This window comes from Sinocyclocheilus anshuiensis, unplaced genomic scaffold (assembly GCF_001515605.1).
Source record: "Sinocyclocheilus anshuiensis isolate Anshui unplaced genomic scaffold, SAMN03320099.WGS_v1.1 scaffold264, whole genome shotgun sequence".
NCBI classification, from domain to species: Eukaryota; Metazoa; Chordata; class Actinopteri; order Cypriniformes; family Cyprinidae; genus Sinocyclocheilus; species Sinocyclocheilus anshuiensis.
The window spans coordinates 17,342-35,109 of record NW_015554061.1 but is presented as its reverse complement, the minus strand read 5'-3'; the positions used below and the strand labels follow the sequence as shown (position 1 = coordinate 35,109).

The following is a 17,768-nucleotide window of genomic DNA, read 5'->3' as shown; positions in this document are numbered from 1 at the left end:
TAAATTTCAAATAATTTCACATTTTCACCCATGTAAGCAAACTCTGTATCTCTCACTGAGCAATTCTGAACTTCAGCTCTTTATTTTCTTCCTATTACGTTCCATCCTATTAATTTTCATTGTCTAAATAGTTGCCTGAACTTCCCCAGACCATATTTTTTGAAAGTCTGCTGTACTGTAACCATTTAAGATACAATTATTTAAATTCCAATAAAGGCATATTAATTTTTATAGTTACAGTGCTCAGTACATTTTACTGCATAATGGGAATGACCCAGTTTGACAGTTAAAATCAATCAGCAACACTGCCAACATTTTGCACCGTCCTACAGCAGAGGAAGAACAGAACATTACAGCTGCTGTCTAAAAAGAAACAGGCTTTACATAGATAAATAGCATGAGTCTTTATTGCCGTTCAAATCCCTATTTAATTGTGCTCTGATTTACAAATTATTGGGAAATAATACAGTAACATACAAAAGCAAAAACAAACAAAACCACTGCTCTGTAAACTAAGAACAATAAATACTGCATTGAAAAAAGTGCTTAAAAGACATCGAAAAGGGACTAAAACTAAAGTGTCTCATACCCACCTGTAACAAACACTGCAGTAAGCAATCGTTTAAAACAGAAGTCGGAAATTTGCCAGATGACAGCTCCTTGTGTACCCGAGGCCATGCAGCATGAAAATGCAGCTATAATACACAGCACTATTTTAAGCTCATCACAACTTGTATATTATCCAGTCATAAGCATTTAGAGTGTATATTAAAAATGTTATTCCAAAACACAGCATTTCAGAAGAATGCACATAAACCCATTAGTCTGAAGAAACCCTTATATCCTGATCAAAAACACAACAGCTTTTTTAGTACAGAAGAGAGAAAAGTACATGATGCAGATGAGAGAGTACTATTACATTTGTGTGTTTGTAGAGATGACTGCATCTATCTTATTGCAGTATAGATATGGCACATGTTTTGGTCCAAGGACAGGGGTTTGTGTTGGAAAATTTGAACAGATGCCTTCTATGAATGTTCATTGTCCACGGGTCAGATAGTGCTGCAATACTGTAATTAAAAAAAAACCTTCCCATCTTACAGGAAATAATCTGGAGTGCGGCGAGTGACGTGAGGCTCTCCTCTGCGTGGTGCAGGGTCAAACTGTAAACTAAAGGAAATCATCCCGTTAATATTCATAACAGCAAAATTACAAATATATAACACAAGGAAAGGGGAGTTATCAATAAAACAGAAATTGTTTTATGCTTTATGTTATATACGTACAAGGAGTACTTGAGTGTGTCATCAAGTTCCATGATCGCAGCCTGGTTACCACATCGGTAGCAATAATTAGGTGCACTGAAGATTGTTACAACATTACGTTCATGACACCAGTTATAACCCTGTAGAAATTATTAAAAAAATTATATTAGCCAGTACCCAATAAACGGTCGGTAGGTGTATTATTATCCATGTGTTACAAATTCAAAACAAAAAGTTATTTGAATATTTTTAGAATTTTGTGCAGTTTCAAATTTCTATTGCATAGTTTGTTTCAAATATGCAACATTTTTTTCATGTTAGTTTAAATTACTCATGAAACAAACAACATTTAACATCTTCAACAAAAATGATATACGATAACATAATTATATACATTTACCTTTCAGATGATTATTTTTTATTGGGACTCTGCCTTGTCTGTTGGTTATTCAATTATTCAACTAAATTGTCAAAATAAAATTTTTAACATTAATGACTATTTAAAAGATAGAATGCATAGAATTACTTTTGCTAAAATTTGTATTAATATTTATATATTCTATAAATTGTCATTAATGTGAAATACTAAATCAACTATTCTATTTAAAATTGTATTTTGACAATTTAGTTGAATAATTAAATAACCAATGTGAACCAGGCAAAATCCCAGTAAAACAGATTCATCTGAAAGGTAAATTTACTCTATGACTTTTATATACGAGCATATAAATATATACATATTAACTGTCCCTACTGTAATTGAAGATGTCTTAACAGCAACACTATGAATGCAAATTGAATGATTTTGCTCAATTAGCCTACAGGTTTTAATGAAAAATACATCTGAAATGTACATCTAATTCATGGAAATACAAAATAATAACCCTGTTACAGTAAGTATTAAATATAAAAATAATATCACTAGTAACAACATGCAACTTGGGGCCTTCTGTGCCAATTCTAAGGGGCCCATCTTACCCCAAGGGACTAATTTTAGCTTTTTACTTCTAAAAATAAAACCTATAATTTTTACTCAAAATCTAGACACATTCATGTCTCCAAAAACCCCTCATTAACAAACATTTATACATGGTAATCAACTTCTCTTTTACCTCCATCACTAACTGGTGAGCTCGTGAGACCAGAGTCAAGCAGTTGGCATGGTTAAATGTTTCTGAGATGTCCTGGCCAAACGTGTACCCAGCCCCCCTGGGGGAAATCCCCCAACCTCCACGGTCATCCGGATCTGACCACAGCAAATCACACATGGGACCCTGCCAATAAGATTTCATAAGGTCCTGTGAGTAGTATTCACAGCTGCAACTCTTAATGATTTTGATTATAGTAACACTATACATCTTTCTGATATTCACATCACAGGCGGAATTAATACCTCATGGGGAACTTCTTGGATACGGTCCAATGCGCGGATGTGATCCAGCGTGTCAATTGAAGGTGACAATCCTCCATGGAGACAGAAAATCTGTGCAGACGGAGCAAATAGAGTTTAGTTTAAGCTTTATGTGCACTCAAATTACTATGCAACGTCTTTGTTTTGAGTTGAGTATAGGGGCTGTCTCGGTGAAGAAACTTCCCTTGTGGTAATTTTGAGTGCCTCCATATCGCAATATGCGTTGTTATTGCCATTTATTTATTAATCTATCTATCTATCTGTCTACATAATTAAGCTCACTGGTTTATTATTATTATATGTATAATAGTATGTTCCGATTCTTGAATCTGACTGGACAAGAGGCTTTCAGTGTTTTGACATATCAGCAGTATGAATACAGGGACTCGTCTCTGCGCTCATTTTACAGACTGTCAGTCAGTGCAGTTACATTACACGCCAGGAGGTTACAGCAAGCGACTATTTATGAGCGAGTCAACTAATACTTTTAAAAACGCTAATTCATTCATAATTGAAACAAGGAGTTGAAATTAATTTGACTTTGAGCGCCACTTTACAAGGCTCAATCGATGATCAACTCGCTGAACAATGCCATTGACTCACTGCATTGAACAATGCTGACGCAGTCGCGGGAAATCCCCTTAAACGCTGAAAGGATGCTATGACAATTATATCGCTTTCATCTTCTGATAACTGATGGCAAACTTACCCCCCCCACACACACAAATATATGACTTGACCTGAAGAAGGACAGATGCAGGTAATTGCGCACGCTCAGACGATCTCTCTCTCTCTCTCGCCCTGTTTGTTGCAAATCTAAAGAACCTCTGTACAAATTCCAATGGTACACAGAGTCTTTAAGTCGTAAAAAAGAGCCAGTTGGTGTAAAAATATTACTATCTTCACAGGCCTACACTTAAAGGGGTCATATGATGCGATTTCAAGTTTTCCTTTCTCTTTGGAGTGTTACAAGCTGATTGTGCATAGATAAGATCCCTGAAGTTGCAAAGACTAAAGTCTCAAAACCAAAGAGATATTCTTTATCAAAGTTAAGACTCTGCCACGCCCCCCTAAAACGGCTCATTCTAACACGCCCCCACATATCTACCTCACTATGTGGAAATATTTGCATAATGCTGCCCAAATGTGCACGCAAAGAAAGAAGGCGTGGTTTCAGTAACCGCAGTTAGTGTTGAAGCAGCCATGTCAGGGAGACGCTGTGTGTTTCTAGGCGAAAGCAAAAGCACTTCATTTGGCCTTCCGAAAGTAGATGCATTTAGGAATCTTTAAGATTACTTACAACAGAACAGCAATGCATTTTATGGACGACCGTTTCGTGAACCTAGGAGAGAAGGTAATTCTGACTTTGCTATGACAATCTGGCGCTTCTGAATCAGCTACTGTTTTGTTACTAGTTTAAGTATTTGCTATTGACTGTTCAAATGCGGAGTTTTGCGCATCGTGTGCGCGCGCGTGTGTGTGTGTGTGTGTGTGTGTGAGAGAGAGAGAGTGAGCCAGAGACGTGATATTCTGTTACACCAAATACACAAAATAATGATCTTTAAAAGAGCATCATATGACCCCTTTAATGAACATTCAATACACGTGCATTAAGTGTAAAACAAGAAGGGCATAGCCTCATGAATATATATATATAAAAAAAATGAACATCACGGTTGTGGCGGTTGCTTGTCAGTATCGCAATATTACAATATTGCAGTTATCACGGCAGCCCTAGTTGAGTAGTTACAAAGGATGAAATACTGTTAATCACAAACCAATTTACCTGTGTGTCTACGAGGGCTGTAAGAGGAAGGTAGTCAAAGAGGTCTGTGAAATATTTCCAAACATTTGCATTTCCGTATTTTCTCAGGCACTCGTCATAAAAGCCATAAACTTGTGTGATCTGTCTACTTTCATGATTTCCACGAAGGATGGTGATTCTCTCTCGATATCGAACCTGGACAATTTAAAATGAAAAACAAGCCATTAACAATGCAAATGAGCATTTTCTTGTATTAGTAACTTAAAAATTTAATATTAAAGCTGTGTCTATGCACATACCTTTAAAGACACCAGAAGTGTGACTGTCTCTACTGAATAGTAACCTCTATCCACATAGTCTCCCATAAATAGGTAATTGGTATCTGGTGATTTACCCCCGATCTTAAACAGTTCCATTAGATCATGAAATTGGCCATGTACATCTCCACATACTGTCACCGGGCAACGCACCTCCTGAACATTTGATTCTTTGGATAAAATTTCTTTAGCCTGCAATAGATAAAACAGGCAGGTTAGACTTCAAAAGCACACAAACAATGATCTCAACTATTAACCACAAGTGCACTTAAAATTCCTAACAAACTGCAAGAGGCAACATTGACACTGACCAGTGATGAATAAATATTGGCATATGCTTAATGGATCTTTGTTCTTGGAAATGGATTAAGAGGGACCGCTGTAAAAATGTGGGTCAGATAAACTTAAAACGTGGTAACATCTAAACTAACTGGTAATAATACAGTAAAAATAAATGAATCATCATCATCATTATTAGTAGTAGTTATTTTTTATTTTATATATTATAAATGATGTATATTTTTCACAATACAAACTCAGGCACATCTCCCTCTGTGCTCCACAGAGGAAAGTCAGTCATGCAGGTAAGGAACAACATGTGGGTGAGTGCATGATGACAGAATTTTCATTTTTAGGTCAACTATTTTCAGGCAACAACCGCACATTTTTTACTTTTACATTGCGGAGGTAAAGTTATAGGACATTGAACATTTTGGTTTAACAGAATAAGGTCATACTGATTAATGCAGGTGGACTAATTCTAGACGCGCCACTTGAAATAATCTGGGCATTTTTAACATTGCTAACGTAAACAATTTACATAAAATGGCTCTTAAAAATAACATTTTATATAACGCAAAATTAGGTTGTTTAGGGTTTTTTAAACTGATGCTGGTGGATCCGAATGTTTACAGTCCCGTAAGTTACTCGCTTAGAAAGCAAAAGGCAAACCCAAAACTCTGCCTGACAACGAATAACAGTGAAGTAGGCATAACCTGACGAGCTCTGGTTGCTAACTGCGCCGCACAGCCGACAACCAATAGTCACATTCATGGCGCACGGACGGCCAATAATAGAATAATTCGGCACCGCCATCTTCGGATAAGCGGCCAGTGGGAAGGGCGCACTGCAAATATATCTGAGCCGTTAACAAATTTAGACGGTCTGCTGCTGCGCCCACGGGCCGCCTGACACAGTAAGAGTTTTAACATACAGTGCAACACTGACACGGGTGACGATGGTCGACATGCGGAACTCACCTTCTCGCATAACATTTTCACTTGGTTTTCCGATAGTTGCTTGCACTCGTTCAGTTGCTCGATCCATTGGTCCAGTTCTTTCGTGAATACCTTCTCGTCCATCGTTAATTCCTTAAATCATTCAAGTAATTCTAAAAAATAATGTAAAATTACTCAAAATTAGATTGTTTAGGTTTTTTGAGGGGTTGGCGTCATGCGTCAAAGTAATCAGTCCCAGTTTAAAATAAAGCTGTTGAGTCCTTGGTTACTTGAAATACTTTAAGGCCGCAAAATGAACTAAAGCGCTGTTACTTTTACTCCCTCAAGAATAAATCGATGAATTACTGTTCTTTGTAAGCAGTAAACGATTAAAATTAGAGCCTGAAAGCTCCTTTGATTACGGTCAGAGTCCGGTTATGATGCGCAGCAGCGACGAAGAATCCGCTCATGTAGGCTGACGTCACCTAATCCGCATTCAAAATAACGAATCCTACTACTGCGAAGGCTTCCTACTTAATATTCATGAGCCAGGCCTTCTCCATTGGTAGATTTTCAATACTAAATCTTTATGACCTAATTAATATTTATAAGCCAGGCGTTCGCAATAGGATGGCTATCAATGAACGTCAGCATAACTTTATTAATATTGACCAGTTAATTCTTCGCTATAGTAGCACTTTTGTCGTTTAAAATAAAGCTGTTGAGTCCTTGGTTACTTGAAATACTTTAAGGCCGCAAAATGAACTAAAGCGCTGTTACTTTTACTCCCTCAAGAATAAATCGATGAATTACTGTTCTTTGTAAGCAGTAAACGATTAAAATTAGAGCCTGAAAGCTCCTTTGATTACGGTCAGAGTCCGGTTATGATGCGCAGCAGCGACGAAGAATCCGCTCATGTAGGCTGACGTCACCTAATCCGCATTTAGTGCCGCCAACTGATGTACAAGGGGAATAACAGTTTTAATTTGTGAACAGCTACATTGTTAGGTTTTAATAAACAAATTAATAAAATAGTAATAATAATGATTATATTATTATCATTATTACTACTACTTTAATAATAATAATAATAATAATGAATTAATAATAATAACAACAATTATTATTATTATTATTATTATGCTCTGTTGCTGGGAAGGGATGGATCTTTTTTCCCCTGTTTCTGTGTCTTATGTGAAGGAGCAGCATTTATTATGGTCTTTAACATTTTGTATTTAAATATTGTTATTCATATACTGCTTTAAATATTTCCTATCCATACATTGTTTTCATGTTCATATATTTTTACTTTCTCATATATCATATAGTTTACATATCTGACTGTGTTTTTTTCCCCGGAAGCTCTCATAATAAATAAGCTAATCATTTAAACACTGTCCTCGGAAAAATGACTTAAATGAAGAGAAATAATCATTTTAAAAATCCACAACAATACACATTCCGTATAGACACAGTGGCATGGTGACATTTTCAAATGTCAGCAACAAATAAATATATATAAATGAATACATATCGAGGACAAAAGCGGCGCGTGAGCTGAAACAAGGGCCTTCTGGTATTTGCTAAAGAATAGTAAAAATTCCCACCAGCAGCTGACGCATGCGTATTAGCTATTCTTACTATTTTATTATTTTTTCTAGTGAAAATGGCTGCCTTTCAGCTTTAAACCACAGCGGTACAGGGGAAAAATATCCATCCCATAAACCAGAATTAGCACGATCGCTTTGGAAGAAACCATCTTGCGGTTCAAGAATGTCCATATTCCTGCGTAAATAACATTATGCTTTTGCTTTCAAGAATGGAAGATAGAGCTGTTTCATGTTTAACCCATTACATTCCGTGATCCGCGTTCCAAATGAGGTAAAGTACTTTCTTTATTGCATTGTTTAACGCAAAATTACATCTGATTTATATTACATTTAATTTTATCTGTAGTAATTAAAAGAATAATCAATATTAACGAGCGAATAGAGCTGGAAAAAAATGATACAGAATAATAGGACAAAGACGGACTTGCATAAGCGATATTCCGCGGTCGCTGTACATTTTGTGACCAGACATTGTTTATCCAACTGTAAAGCGATGCGACATACATAGTTTATATAGCAACGCCTTCCTCTGCGTTAACTTTCAGTGGTTAATTGCACAGGCCTGTGGTTTTCTTTTGATTGACGTCGTCAATCAATCACTTTCGATGCACGCTGTCGATGTAAGATGTTTGAAAAGTATTGCAATGCCTCATATTCAGTTGTTATTCCACAATACAGATATTCTTTTTATTATGCACTTTATCTCATTATATATAAAATGTTTTTAAATATATTTTATTTGAACAGAAAATGATGCACCAAGTAGCCAGCAACAGCAACGACTATGGTCTGGGTAGCATTGGGGATGATGGGCAACACCCAGCCAGTCACTTTGAGTTGTGCAGTTCACAGTCCAACAAATTTTACCCCACCGCCCCACCTCCCTCATTACAACTGCCACTCCCAAACTTGCCACCCTTGCCACAGAGCATGATCAAGCCCATGTCCTGCCAGATGCAGGACTCTCAGAATGAATTTCACTCCCAAACCGTTCGAATGAGGGCTGCAGATGCTCCAGAGGGCTCCAAGAAAAAGAAGGGCCTCGGAAAGTCTGGACGACGAGGCAGGCCCTCGGGTACCACTAAGTCTGCTGGCTACAGGACAAGTACGGGACGACCGCCCGGCACCACCAGAGCAGCGGGTTTTAAAACCAGCCCAGGACGGCCGCTGGGCACCACCAAAGCTGCAGGTTACAAGGTGAGCCCAGGTAGGCCTCCAGGCAGCATTAAAACTCTGGCAAGGCTTAACAAACTGGACTATGGCGCATGCAATGGTGCACCATTCCCTTACACCATGATGCAGAAGAGGGCCTTGTGTGAAGCCACTGTGAAAGAGAAAGACACTACTACTACCGAGTGAAAACAGTTTTTTTATTTATTGCAAAGGGAGGACTCGGGATGTGGGTGCATGTCCAAAGTCACAGTGAATTGTGTTTGAGACGTCAAACTCTTGCAAGGAAGAAAAAAAGATGGATTTTGATACTTCAACTCATGTGTATGTGCCAGTGTTATCCTTTTGTGTATCTTTTTCCAAAGACCATTAGCATTACCTATCTCGCTATGACGTATGTTAACCTATTGTACAGATGTGCATGATGGTGGTATTGTGAAATAAAGTTACAGTATTGAACACATATAAATCTTTTCAGTCTCTTAGACTTTGCTCAAGTGAATTGTAGAGAGAACTGCAATTGTGTTGTTTTACATTCAACTTTACCTTTTACTTAATACTTTTGATGTAAAGTTACTGCTGGGAACAGCCTTCACCATTCATAGTTTGTTTCACTCTAGATTTTAGGACATTGCATTTGACTTGAAAAATCTGATCACCAGTAATAACTCCTCTGTTCCCCTGATGTGTATGTGAAAGTGCTCTGTTTGTGATGTCCAATGATATGTTTATCTTTTTGTTGTTGTTGTATTTATGAAATATCTGGTGCCCTTTTCAGACAGAGGATGATGTGGAATTTTGATAAAATGTCAAGTCACAGATTTCAGCAATGGCATAATCTTTACACATGCTCTTGTAAATATAACTGTGAGTTTATACCAGCCAGTGTGTTCTGTTCAACCCAAAATTGTTTTGCTGATCAATGATCCACTCTAAAATACCATGTTTTTAACCACTGGACTAAAACAAGTCTCAGTTTTGTGTAACTGAATACACCTGATCTGATAAAAAAAAGAAATAAACAGTTATCACTCCAAAAAAGTAAGCTGTGTGGGAAAACTGCTAAAACACTTTTTTTTATTTTTTTTTTACAAATTATTTATAAAAAGCTGGTATGAAAATGTCTCTATAACCAAGTATTAATATATGACTGTAATTGTTTCAACAATAGAATGTATGTAGCAAAAATATGTAACCAAAAATATAAAAGATAACTGAATAACTGCATGGGCTAAATAGAAAATACAATATTTACATGTTGTAAATATGTAAATATTGTAAGACAAAACATGTCAAAACAGCATTAAAATAACGCTATGAACATGAAATGCAACACTATTGCATAATTCAATATAATAATGTAACTTACAATTTTACATTCTACAATTTTTACATTCTTTCCAAAAAGAATTGTTCAAAATTGCTAAGATTTTTATAGAAACAGCGGGCAATACATTAGGTCCCCTCATACTGTCTTTGTTCTGGTTTTAAATCAGTTTCAAACACTGAATGCGGATAAGTTATAACATGGTCAAATTCTCAAAAAGGGAAAGTTGACATTAGAATAGCTTTGCAAATGTATTGCAACTTCTATATTTATTTCATAGTGTAATCTTAAAATAGGCCGATTAACAAGTTACATTTTATCTCTTGACACAATGGAGGTTGAGGCACGGCTGTGGCAAGCCATTTTAACATTTAATCTAACTGCCATCTGTTTCTGTTAGTAGCACACAGTAGTGTTTTTTTAAAAGCTGCAGTCCATAACATTTTTTGGTTAAAAATGATCCAAAATCAAATTTTGAGCAAGTACATAACCAGCTAGCATTCAAAACTATCTCTTTACCTTAGCCCGATTCACAACGGTAAGCTTGTAATAATGTGTTCTAATTTGAGTGGTACCAGTAGGTTTCTGCGGGAAATACGAGCTTGCGTCTGTATACATAAAGAAGGAGTCCTGGCCAGTAGGCTATATCGCGTGTGGATGCTGCAAGTGGCGGATCATTTCAATTGCTTTTTGAGGTTAAAAAAAAAAATGTTTTTTAAATAAAAAAATAATAATTTATTTCGATGACATTCGAATGGTATGACAATTAGAGAAGAATTGTTCAAAATTGCTAAGATTTTTATAGAAACAGCGGGCAATACATTAGGTCCCCTCATACTGTCTTTGTTCTGGTTTTAAATCAGTTTCAAACACTGAATGCGGATAAGTTATAACATGGTCAAATTCTCAAAAAGGGAAAGTTGACATTAGAATAGCTTTGCAAATGTATTGCAACTTCTATATTTATTTCATAGTGTAATCTTAAAATAGGCCGATTAACAAGTTACATTTTATCTCTTGACACAATGGAGGTTGAGGCACGGCTGTGGCAAGCCATTTTAACATTTAATCTAACTGCCATCTGTTTCTGTTAGTAGCACACAGTAGTGTTTTTTTAAAAGCTGCAGTACATAACATTTTTTGGTTAAAAATGATCCAAAATCAAATTTTGAGCAAGTACATAACCAGCTAGCATTCAAAACTATCTCTTTACCTTAGCCCGATTCACAACGGTAAGCTTGTAATAATGTGTTCTAATTTGAGTGGTACCAGTAGGTTTCTGCGGGAAATACGAGCTTGCGTCTGTATACATAAAGAAGGAGTCCTGGCCAGTAGGCTATATCGCGTGTGGATGCTGCAAGTGGCGGATCATTTCAATTGCTTTTTGAGGTTAAAAAAAAAAATTTTTTTTAAATAAAAAAATAATTTATTTCGATGACATTCGAATGGTATGACAATTAGAGATTAGACTACAGAAATTAAAATCTACAGATAATGCTAATAAAAAATAATACACATAGTCACACAATGTTGATGTTGTTAACATTAACAATTTGAGAACAAAGTATAACAATAATAATAATTTGCATGGTTTGATGTGATCTGAGCTTAACTTTGCAATCATTCGATTTAATCAGCATTAGTAGCGCAATTTATTGTAAAACCATTGGTCAGAACAAAACTGACAGATATACTTGTTCAGATGACATTCTCTGGTGAAACTTCTTATTTTGGACATACTTCGAAGACGTATCCACACTGACTGACAGCCCACACATACAACTCAAAACATTAGATTCATCCGTGCTGAGGAGCCGTGCCAATGCACAACCCACGTAAAGAGGATAATTCCACAAATATCTGCAATTGCAGGTTTCAAACAGAGATGGCGACAAAGAGGCAAAACTTACAGACTGCAGCTTTAAAGGGGAGGTTGATTGCGATTTCACTTTTTTAACATTAGTGTGTAATGTTGCTGTTTGAGCATAAACAATATCTGCAAAGTTACGAAGCTGAAAGATCAATGCAAACGGAGATATCGTCTTTTTAAATTCTGGCAGTTTAATGCCTACAAAAACGGCTCGTAGGGACTACAACAAGCTACTTCCCAGGTTTGTTACGTCACAAACCCAGAAATTTACATACACCCCTGCCCCCGGGAACATGCAACAAAGGGGGCGGGGCCATGTTGCGCAGCTTTAGAGAAGAGAAAGAGTTGTAGCCATGCTGTCGAAACGAAGTTATTTTCACCCTGCTAACAGGTCTTCTGTGTTAGGCCTTCCTACGGACGCTGTACTTCGTGAACAATGGTTGAAATTTAATTTTAACTGTGTTCCTGACAATTACAATCCTAATGTAGCTGTCTGTGCTGCACATTTTATGGAAGACAGCTTCCAGAATCTACACAATTTCATTGCCGGATTCACACAAAGGCTATTACTGAAACATGGAGCAGTTCCCACTTTAAAAGCAGAGGCAGCTGTTGTTGGGCCCCAACCTGTAAGTATGTTTTATTATTTAGAAATGTATTTTCCGTGTATAGTTTCTGTCATTATTTTTTGGTTATATCAAGGACGTAAACAAAGGCCAACGCTGTTTCGCTTTAGTAGCCAGTTTGCTAAATGCTATTTCGTACTTCTAAGACAAACGTGTACAAACACCTACAAACTTTTATGTAATCACATACGACAATATTGACACCATTATTTACATTCCATTGGAGCACATGCAACTATTGTCCATAATGGTAATGGGCGTGAAGTTTTCGGACAACATGCAGGTTAACGAATCACAACACACTGGGCCAGCTAACCAATCTGAGCCCATTGCGTATTTCTGAGGGAGGGCTATCATAGAAACAGGAAGTCAACCGGCCGTTCAAATGACAATGGAGACAGCAGCTTACAATAAAATGTATGAAAAATAAATAGTTTTTTTTTTTTAAACTAAGCATGAAGACATGTTACACTGCACCCCATAAACACAATCAAGCCAAGAAAAAAAGCAGTCAACCACCCCTTTAATTACTATTAACTACTCCTATAATGATTATTATATTTCATTTGATTAATTTATTTTTATGTATACGTTTTAATTTGGTTTATTTATATAAATTTGAATGTTATTAATTCATATCCTTTGGATATGTAAGGGACAATGTACACCCTGAAGGGGGCAATACCAGGATGACATAATTAAATAATTGTACCCATAATATTGAATCGAGTTTTAATATTTTATTAGCTAACCAAACGCAAAGCTACCACTGAGAAAAACTGTTCCTAGCAAGAGTAGCACCGACTGCAGTTACCCGGATGAGCCCGGGTTGTTATTGAGGGATAACATACCTCGGAATGTCGCGACTGACCAATCAGAAACAGGTATTCCACAGAGCCGTGTAAAAATAGCATTTATTTTTCTGCTACTATCCCAATGACAATTACTATTCCATTATTTCAGAAATGAATAAAACAAATTCCCCACCATTGAATTCTATGGTTCATATGTCAACTATTCACTAATATGCTTTACAGTATCTATTCTAAGTTTAATAGTTAATTAATAAACTTCATTATTAGATAGGCCTACTATTACCTATTTATGAGACACTGATTTCTATCAAATTTATTATATTTCTTAACTCACTGTTTACTTGTTTTGTAGCGATTGTAGTATAACCAATACATTTTGTGTTGATTTAAGTTTATATGTTTAACTCTACTAAAATGACCCACAGTTTAATCCTTAAAGATATTATTTTTATTACGAAAACTTAAAATTGTTATCTCGTGAATATGTTAATTTCTTTATTTTATGTGCAAAATTGTTCATCCACATTTCTCTCGTTTCATCCTTGAGGCTTATAAATAACAAAAACAACAACAAAAACAAATTTATTTTTTTTATGCATTATGGTTATACGAATATTATGATTATTCAAATATATTTAATCCTTTTTTTCCCCGTGTATATAATCTCATACTATGATGTACGCAAAGCCATTATAATTATGTTTTCTGTTTTTTTTTTGTCATTATGATTGTTCGTTGTTAAAGATACTACCATTTTCCCCAGAGCTTGTATGTAATTATAAGTTCTGCAGTAATAATAATAAAAAGAACATAAGAGCGACAGGTGCACAAACACCTCACAGCATCAGTAACATGACAACCCTACCTAGTACGTTTTCCTCCATGTTTGCAATATCTGCACAAAGGAGACGTCGATCAGCTGCTCAAAGATCTTGTCTTTGGAGAAGACTGTTGATTTTACACTCGAAAAATGTAAGTATTACTACTTAGAAATTAAGATTACCTCAGAAAGCATTGCTAGCCCACCCCAACACTTTTGAACAATAATAATTATAAATGCTGACCAATAAGTATTTTTTAGTAAAACAAACAAATTGTAATTTGTTTTGTCATATGCCATAGCTATGCATGACTTCACACAAGACAAATGCAGCCAAGGTGAATACATCTCAATTTTCAGTCAAGTATTGAATTAAAGGCACAATAAGTAAGATTTTTTTTATTAAAATATCCAAAAACCAATAGAACAGTGTTATATATTTAGCTGACTCGTGTACTTACATTATCCCAAATGTTTCGAAGAATGTTTAAATCCAGAGAAATAAGCAATTTTAACTAGTGACACGGACCGTGTCCATAGTGTCATTGTGTCGCCTGCCAATGACGTCATAACCCCTCGATTTCCGGGTTTGTTTTGTAGAAAACATGGAAACACCAAAGACGCTTTAATATGTTGTGCGTTTTAATAGACCGGTGACGACCGCACAGAGTAGCATTATAACAGAACTTTCAAATGTATCTAGTATGATAAAACAGCTGCTTTTTTTGCCACATACGCACAACCGGAAGGAGTGGAAGCGGTCGACTGTGGCATAATAAAAGCTCCGCTGCTTTCGAGCCGTGTGTCACGCTCGTTCAGCAGCCTCGTTTCGCTTCGACGGCTTTCAGCCAGCTCATCCATGAACATGATTTCTGCCCGAGCCCCGTCGGATTGCATCGGCTGTGGGGATGAAGACGACAACTCCCATGATTCCACACTCAGTCACGGCATCATCAAACTACGCCTTTGTCTATTTGTTTATTTTGAATACGCGCACTCTAGCGGCGAAATTTACATATTGTGCCATTAATGCATATGTTAATGAAACAATTAAGCTATATTTTATTTACTGACAACAACAGGAAACATGAATAAATGAGTAAAAGAATAAATAAAAGTAACCATGACAATAAATAAATACAAGTCAACGAAACATGAAACAAAGCTTTATTCAAACATTGTTCTGACAATAATGTATTTGCCAGGCGGTGAACCCACATCTACTGCCATCTCAACACAGCTGTGCCAATTCTGCAGCTTTATTCTGATGAACCGTGCCCACCTTCACCTGTCTTTGCCGTCCATCACGACCTTCATTGCTGCAGTCAGACTGGAATCTGATCATGGATAGGAAAGGGACATCGAGGCTGTCCTTGCCTGAGTGCACAGAGAGGATGAGGAAGATCATGATGACGCCCCCCTGAACCACACAATCTTGAACATGTGCAGGACAATGATTGCTGCTGTGTCTGCTCCAAACATCTGCGTGCCTGCTCTCCATGAGCACGACTACCTGTAAAACATTTACACAGAGTAAAACGTTTTACATCTCATGCTGTCAGCATTCCATTTCTTGCTAAATTTAATTTCATATGTTTACAATTGCATGCTAATTTTTGATATAGCTTCATTACTTTTGTGGTGTAGTGAACTGGTCAGCAGAAGGTTGCTGGATCAATCTTCGCAGTCGTCACCACCGCTGTCTTTACTCCAGTTTGCACTTCGAATAAAAGTCTCTGCCAAATTAGCTTCATTACTTGTGTGGTGTTGTGGGCTAAAGCACTGAGCTGGTAAGCAGAAGGTTACTGGTTCAATCTCTGCAGTCGTCATCACTGGTTGTGTCCTAGAGCAAGGCTCTTTTCTCCAGGTTGCTGCAGGGGGATTGGGGTCCCTGTAATAAGAGCACTGTAAGTCACTTTGGATAAAAGTGTCTACCAAATGCATAAATGTAAATGTGATTTTTGTAAATCCCTTTTTGTGTCTTGGGCACAAACGCTCAATAAAGCTGCTTATTTCTTAAATTGTATTTCTTCAAGGTACTACTATAATATAAATGCATACATATATTTCATACAATTTCTATTTGGGGCTTTAAAGTGTTAGTTCATCTAAACATAAATTCAGTCATTATTTACTCGCCTCCACACTGTTCAATCCTTGTGTGTTTTTTTTTAACATAAATGGTGATTTTGGTCAAGTTTGTCCTGCTGGTTTGTGTTCATACAATATCAGTCAATGGAGCCTGAATTTCAGATTCTTCATGATATTATTTGATGATTCTTTTGAAGCTGCTGAAACTCGGGTTTCACTGAGTGATGTTGTTTGAACAGAAACCAGCAGAACAAACTTGACCAAAATCACATCCTCATAGTCTTTTGGTCTTTCTCTAGATGCTCTGGCTGGCTCTGGGCTCACTGAGGATGAAGAGACCACAGCAACATCCGGTCCAGATGAGGTAGTAAGAGGTGGAGTGATGGTGCGTCTCATTCATGGCACTGGATCATTTCTAGGATGCTGAAAATGATGCATCTTCACAGCTCACACCAGTCTGCAGATATTTCAGATCCTGCAAAGATGCACAAACACGATACAAAAGCAGTCATTTTAACAGCACAATGTTATTTGATTTCTGTATTAGAAGAAACAAAATGATCTTACTTTATATTTTTGTTTCAGGTTTTCCCTTTTTTCCACAAATGCTGATCAAGAATCAGAAAAGTGCTGTGATAACTCTGTTTGAAATTACAATAATTAAAATAAACTACAACTTAAGATTTAAAAGATGTTTTATTCATTACTATAGTGTACTCCCTCAAAGCATTCAGCATTGCTTCATCAGTCACTCTGCACCGGATAACACACGTGTGTCTCATCTGTCCCTGTAACACCCAGACAAGAGTCAAGTCACCTCTGTGATTTATGTTCAATTCTGCATTTACATGTTGAGGTGATTTGTTTATTTACATTACTTACATTCATCTAAAGCAGTGTTGAATTCTACATAATAGTGCACATACATCACTCACTCAGATGTCTAGCTGTTTCATGTTGTGATGTGCTCATCTGCAATTCTTTTAGAACATTTTCCTGTCTCATATTAAATAGACATTTAATCGTCTTTAAAATGTATAAGGTTTATGTAAATTAACTTTGGTGACGCTTACTGAGCTCCGCTGTTCGCTATACATAATAAATCGTGTTTTTACAGAAAAAAATCACTAATATACTGTAACGTTACTGTCTAGCGTCTTACACCTTAAGCAACACAGACAACCTCCGCAATTATTACAAATGACTGGAGGTCACCAGGTAATACTAATCCCGTGCGAATAGGGCTTTACTCACATTTGTAAACACCCTCGTCGCTGTTCTCCGTCACGTTCGATGACGACGTATTGATCTCCCGTGGACTCCTGGGATTGAAATGTGTCCATCGATGAACACTTCAGATTCTGGCCTGAAGCAGTAGGACATCCGGGGATTTATCGCCTACTCTTTTATAATGTGATTTCGGACATACTAATCTGTTCACATACTCTTTTTCCCTACTAAATA

General features: G+C 36.7%; 2 protein-coding genes across 2 annotated transcripts; one reads left to right on the top strand and one right to left on the bottom strand.

The window, feature by feature from the left end:
- Positions 1-710: 710 nt before the first annotated feature.
- On the bottom strand, positions 711-6,461 carry LOC107668574 (serine/threonine-protein phosphatase 2A catalytic subunit alpha isoform-like). The gene is made up of 7 exons (XM_016460510.1): positions 6,018-6,461; positions 4,741-4,950; positions 4,463-4,636; positions 2,659-2,748; positions 2,378-2,539; positions 1,287-1,405; positions 711-1,170 (listed from the first exon to the last, which is right to left on the bottom strand). The coding sequence occupies exons 1-7, from the start codon at positions 6,117-6,119 to the stop codon at positions 1,098-1,100; spliced, it is 930 nt and encodes a 309-aa protein (XP_016315996.1). The 5' UTR covers positions 6,120-6,461; the 3' UTR covers positions 711-1,097.
- A 1,160-nt stretch (positions 6,462-7,621) lies between these two features.
- On the top strand, positions 7,622-9,785 carry LOC107668575 (UPF0461 protein C5orf24 homolog). Its single transcript, XM_016460511.1, has 2 exons — positions 7,622-7,856; positions 8,333-9,785. Exons 1-2 carry the CDS (start codon positions 7,815-7,817, stop codon positions 8,942-8,944), a joined length of 654 nt encoding a protein of 217 aa, XP_016315997.1. The 5' UTR covers positions 7,622-7,814; the 3' UTR covers positions 8,945-9,785.
- The last annotated feature ends 7,983 nt before the right edge of the window (positions 9,786-17,768 follow it).

Excerpts from the sequence above, each read along its gene's own strand:
- LOC107668574 (XM_016460510.1), bottom strand. The coding sequence starts at position 6,119 with ATGGACGAGAAGGTATTCACGAAAGAACTGGACCAATGGATCGAGCAA. Across the intron at positions 2,749-4,462 it reads CAGCCCTCGTAGACACACAG|ATTTTCTGTCTCCATGGAGG; the intron begins GTAAATTGGTTT and ends CCGTCTGCACAG. Across the intron at positions 2,540-2,658 it reads TCCAAGAAGTTCCCCATGAG|GGTCCCATGTGTGATTTGCT; the intron begins GTATTAATTCCG and ends TCTTATTGGCAG.
- LOC107668575 (XM_016460511.1), top strand. The coding sequence starts at position 7,815 with ATGTTTAACCCATTACATTCCGTGATCCGCGTTCCAAATGAG. Across the intron at positions 7,857-8,332 it reads TGATCCGCGTTCCAAATGAG|AAAATGATGCACCAAGTAGC; the intron begins GTAAAGTACTTT and ends TTATTTGAACAG.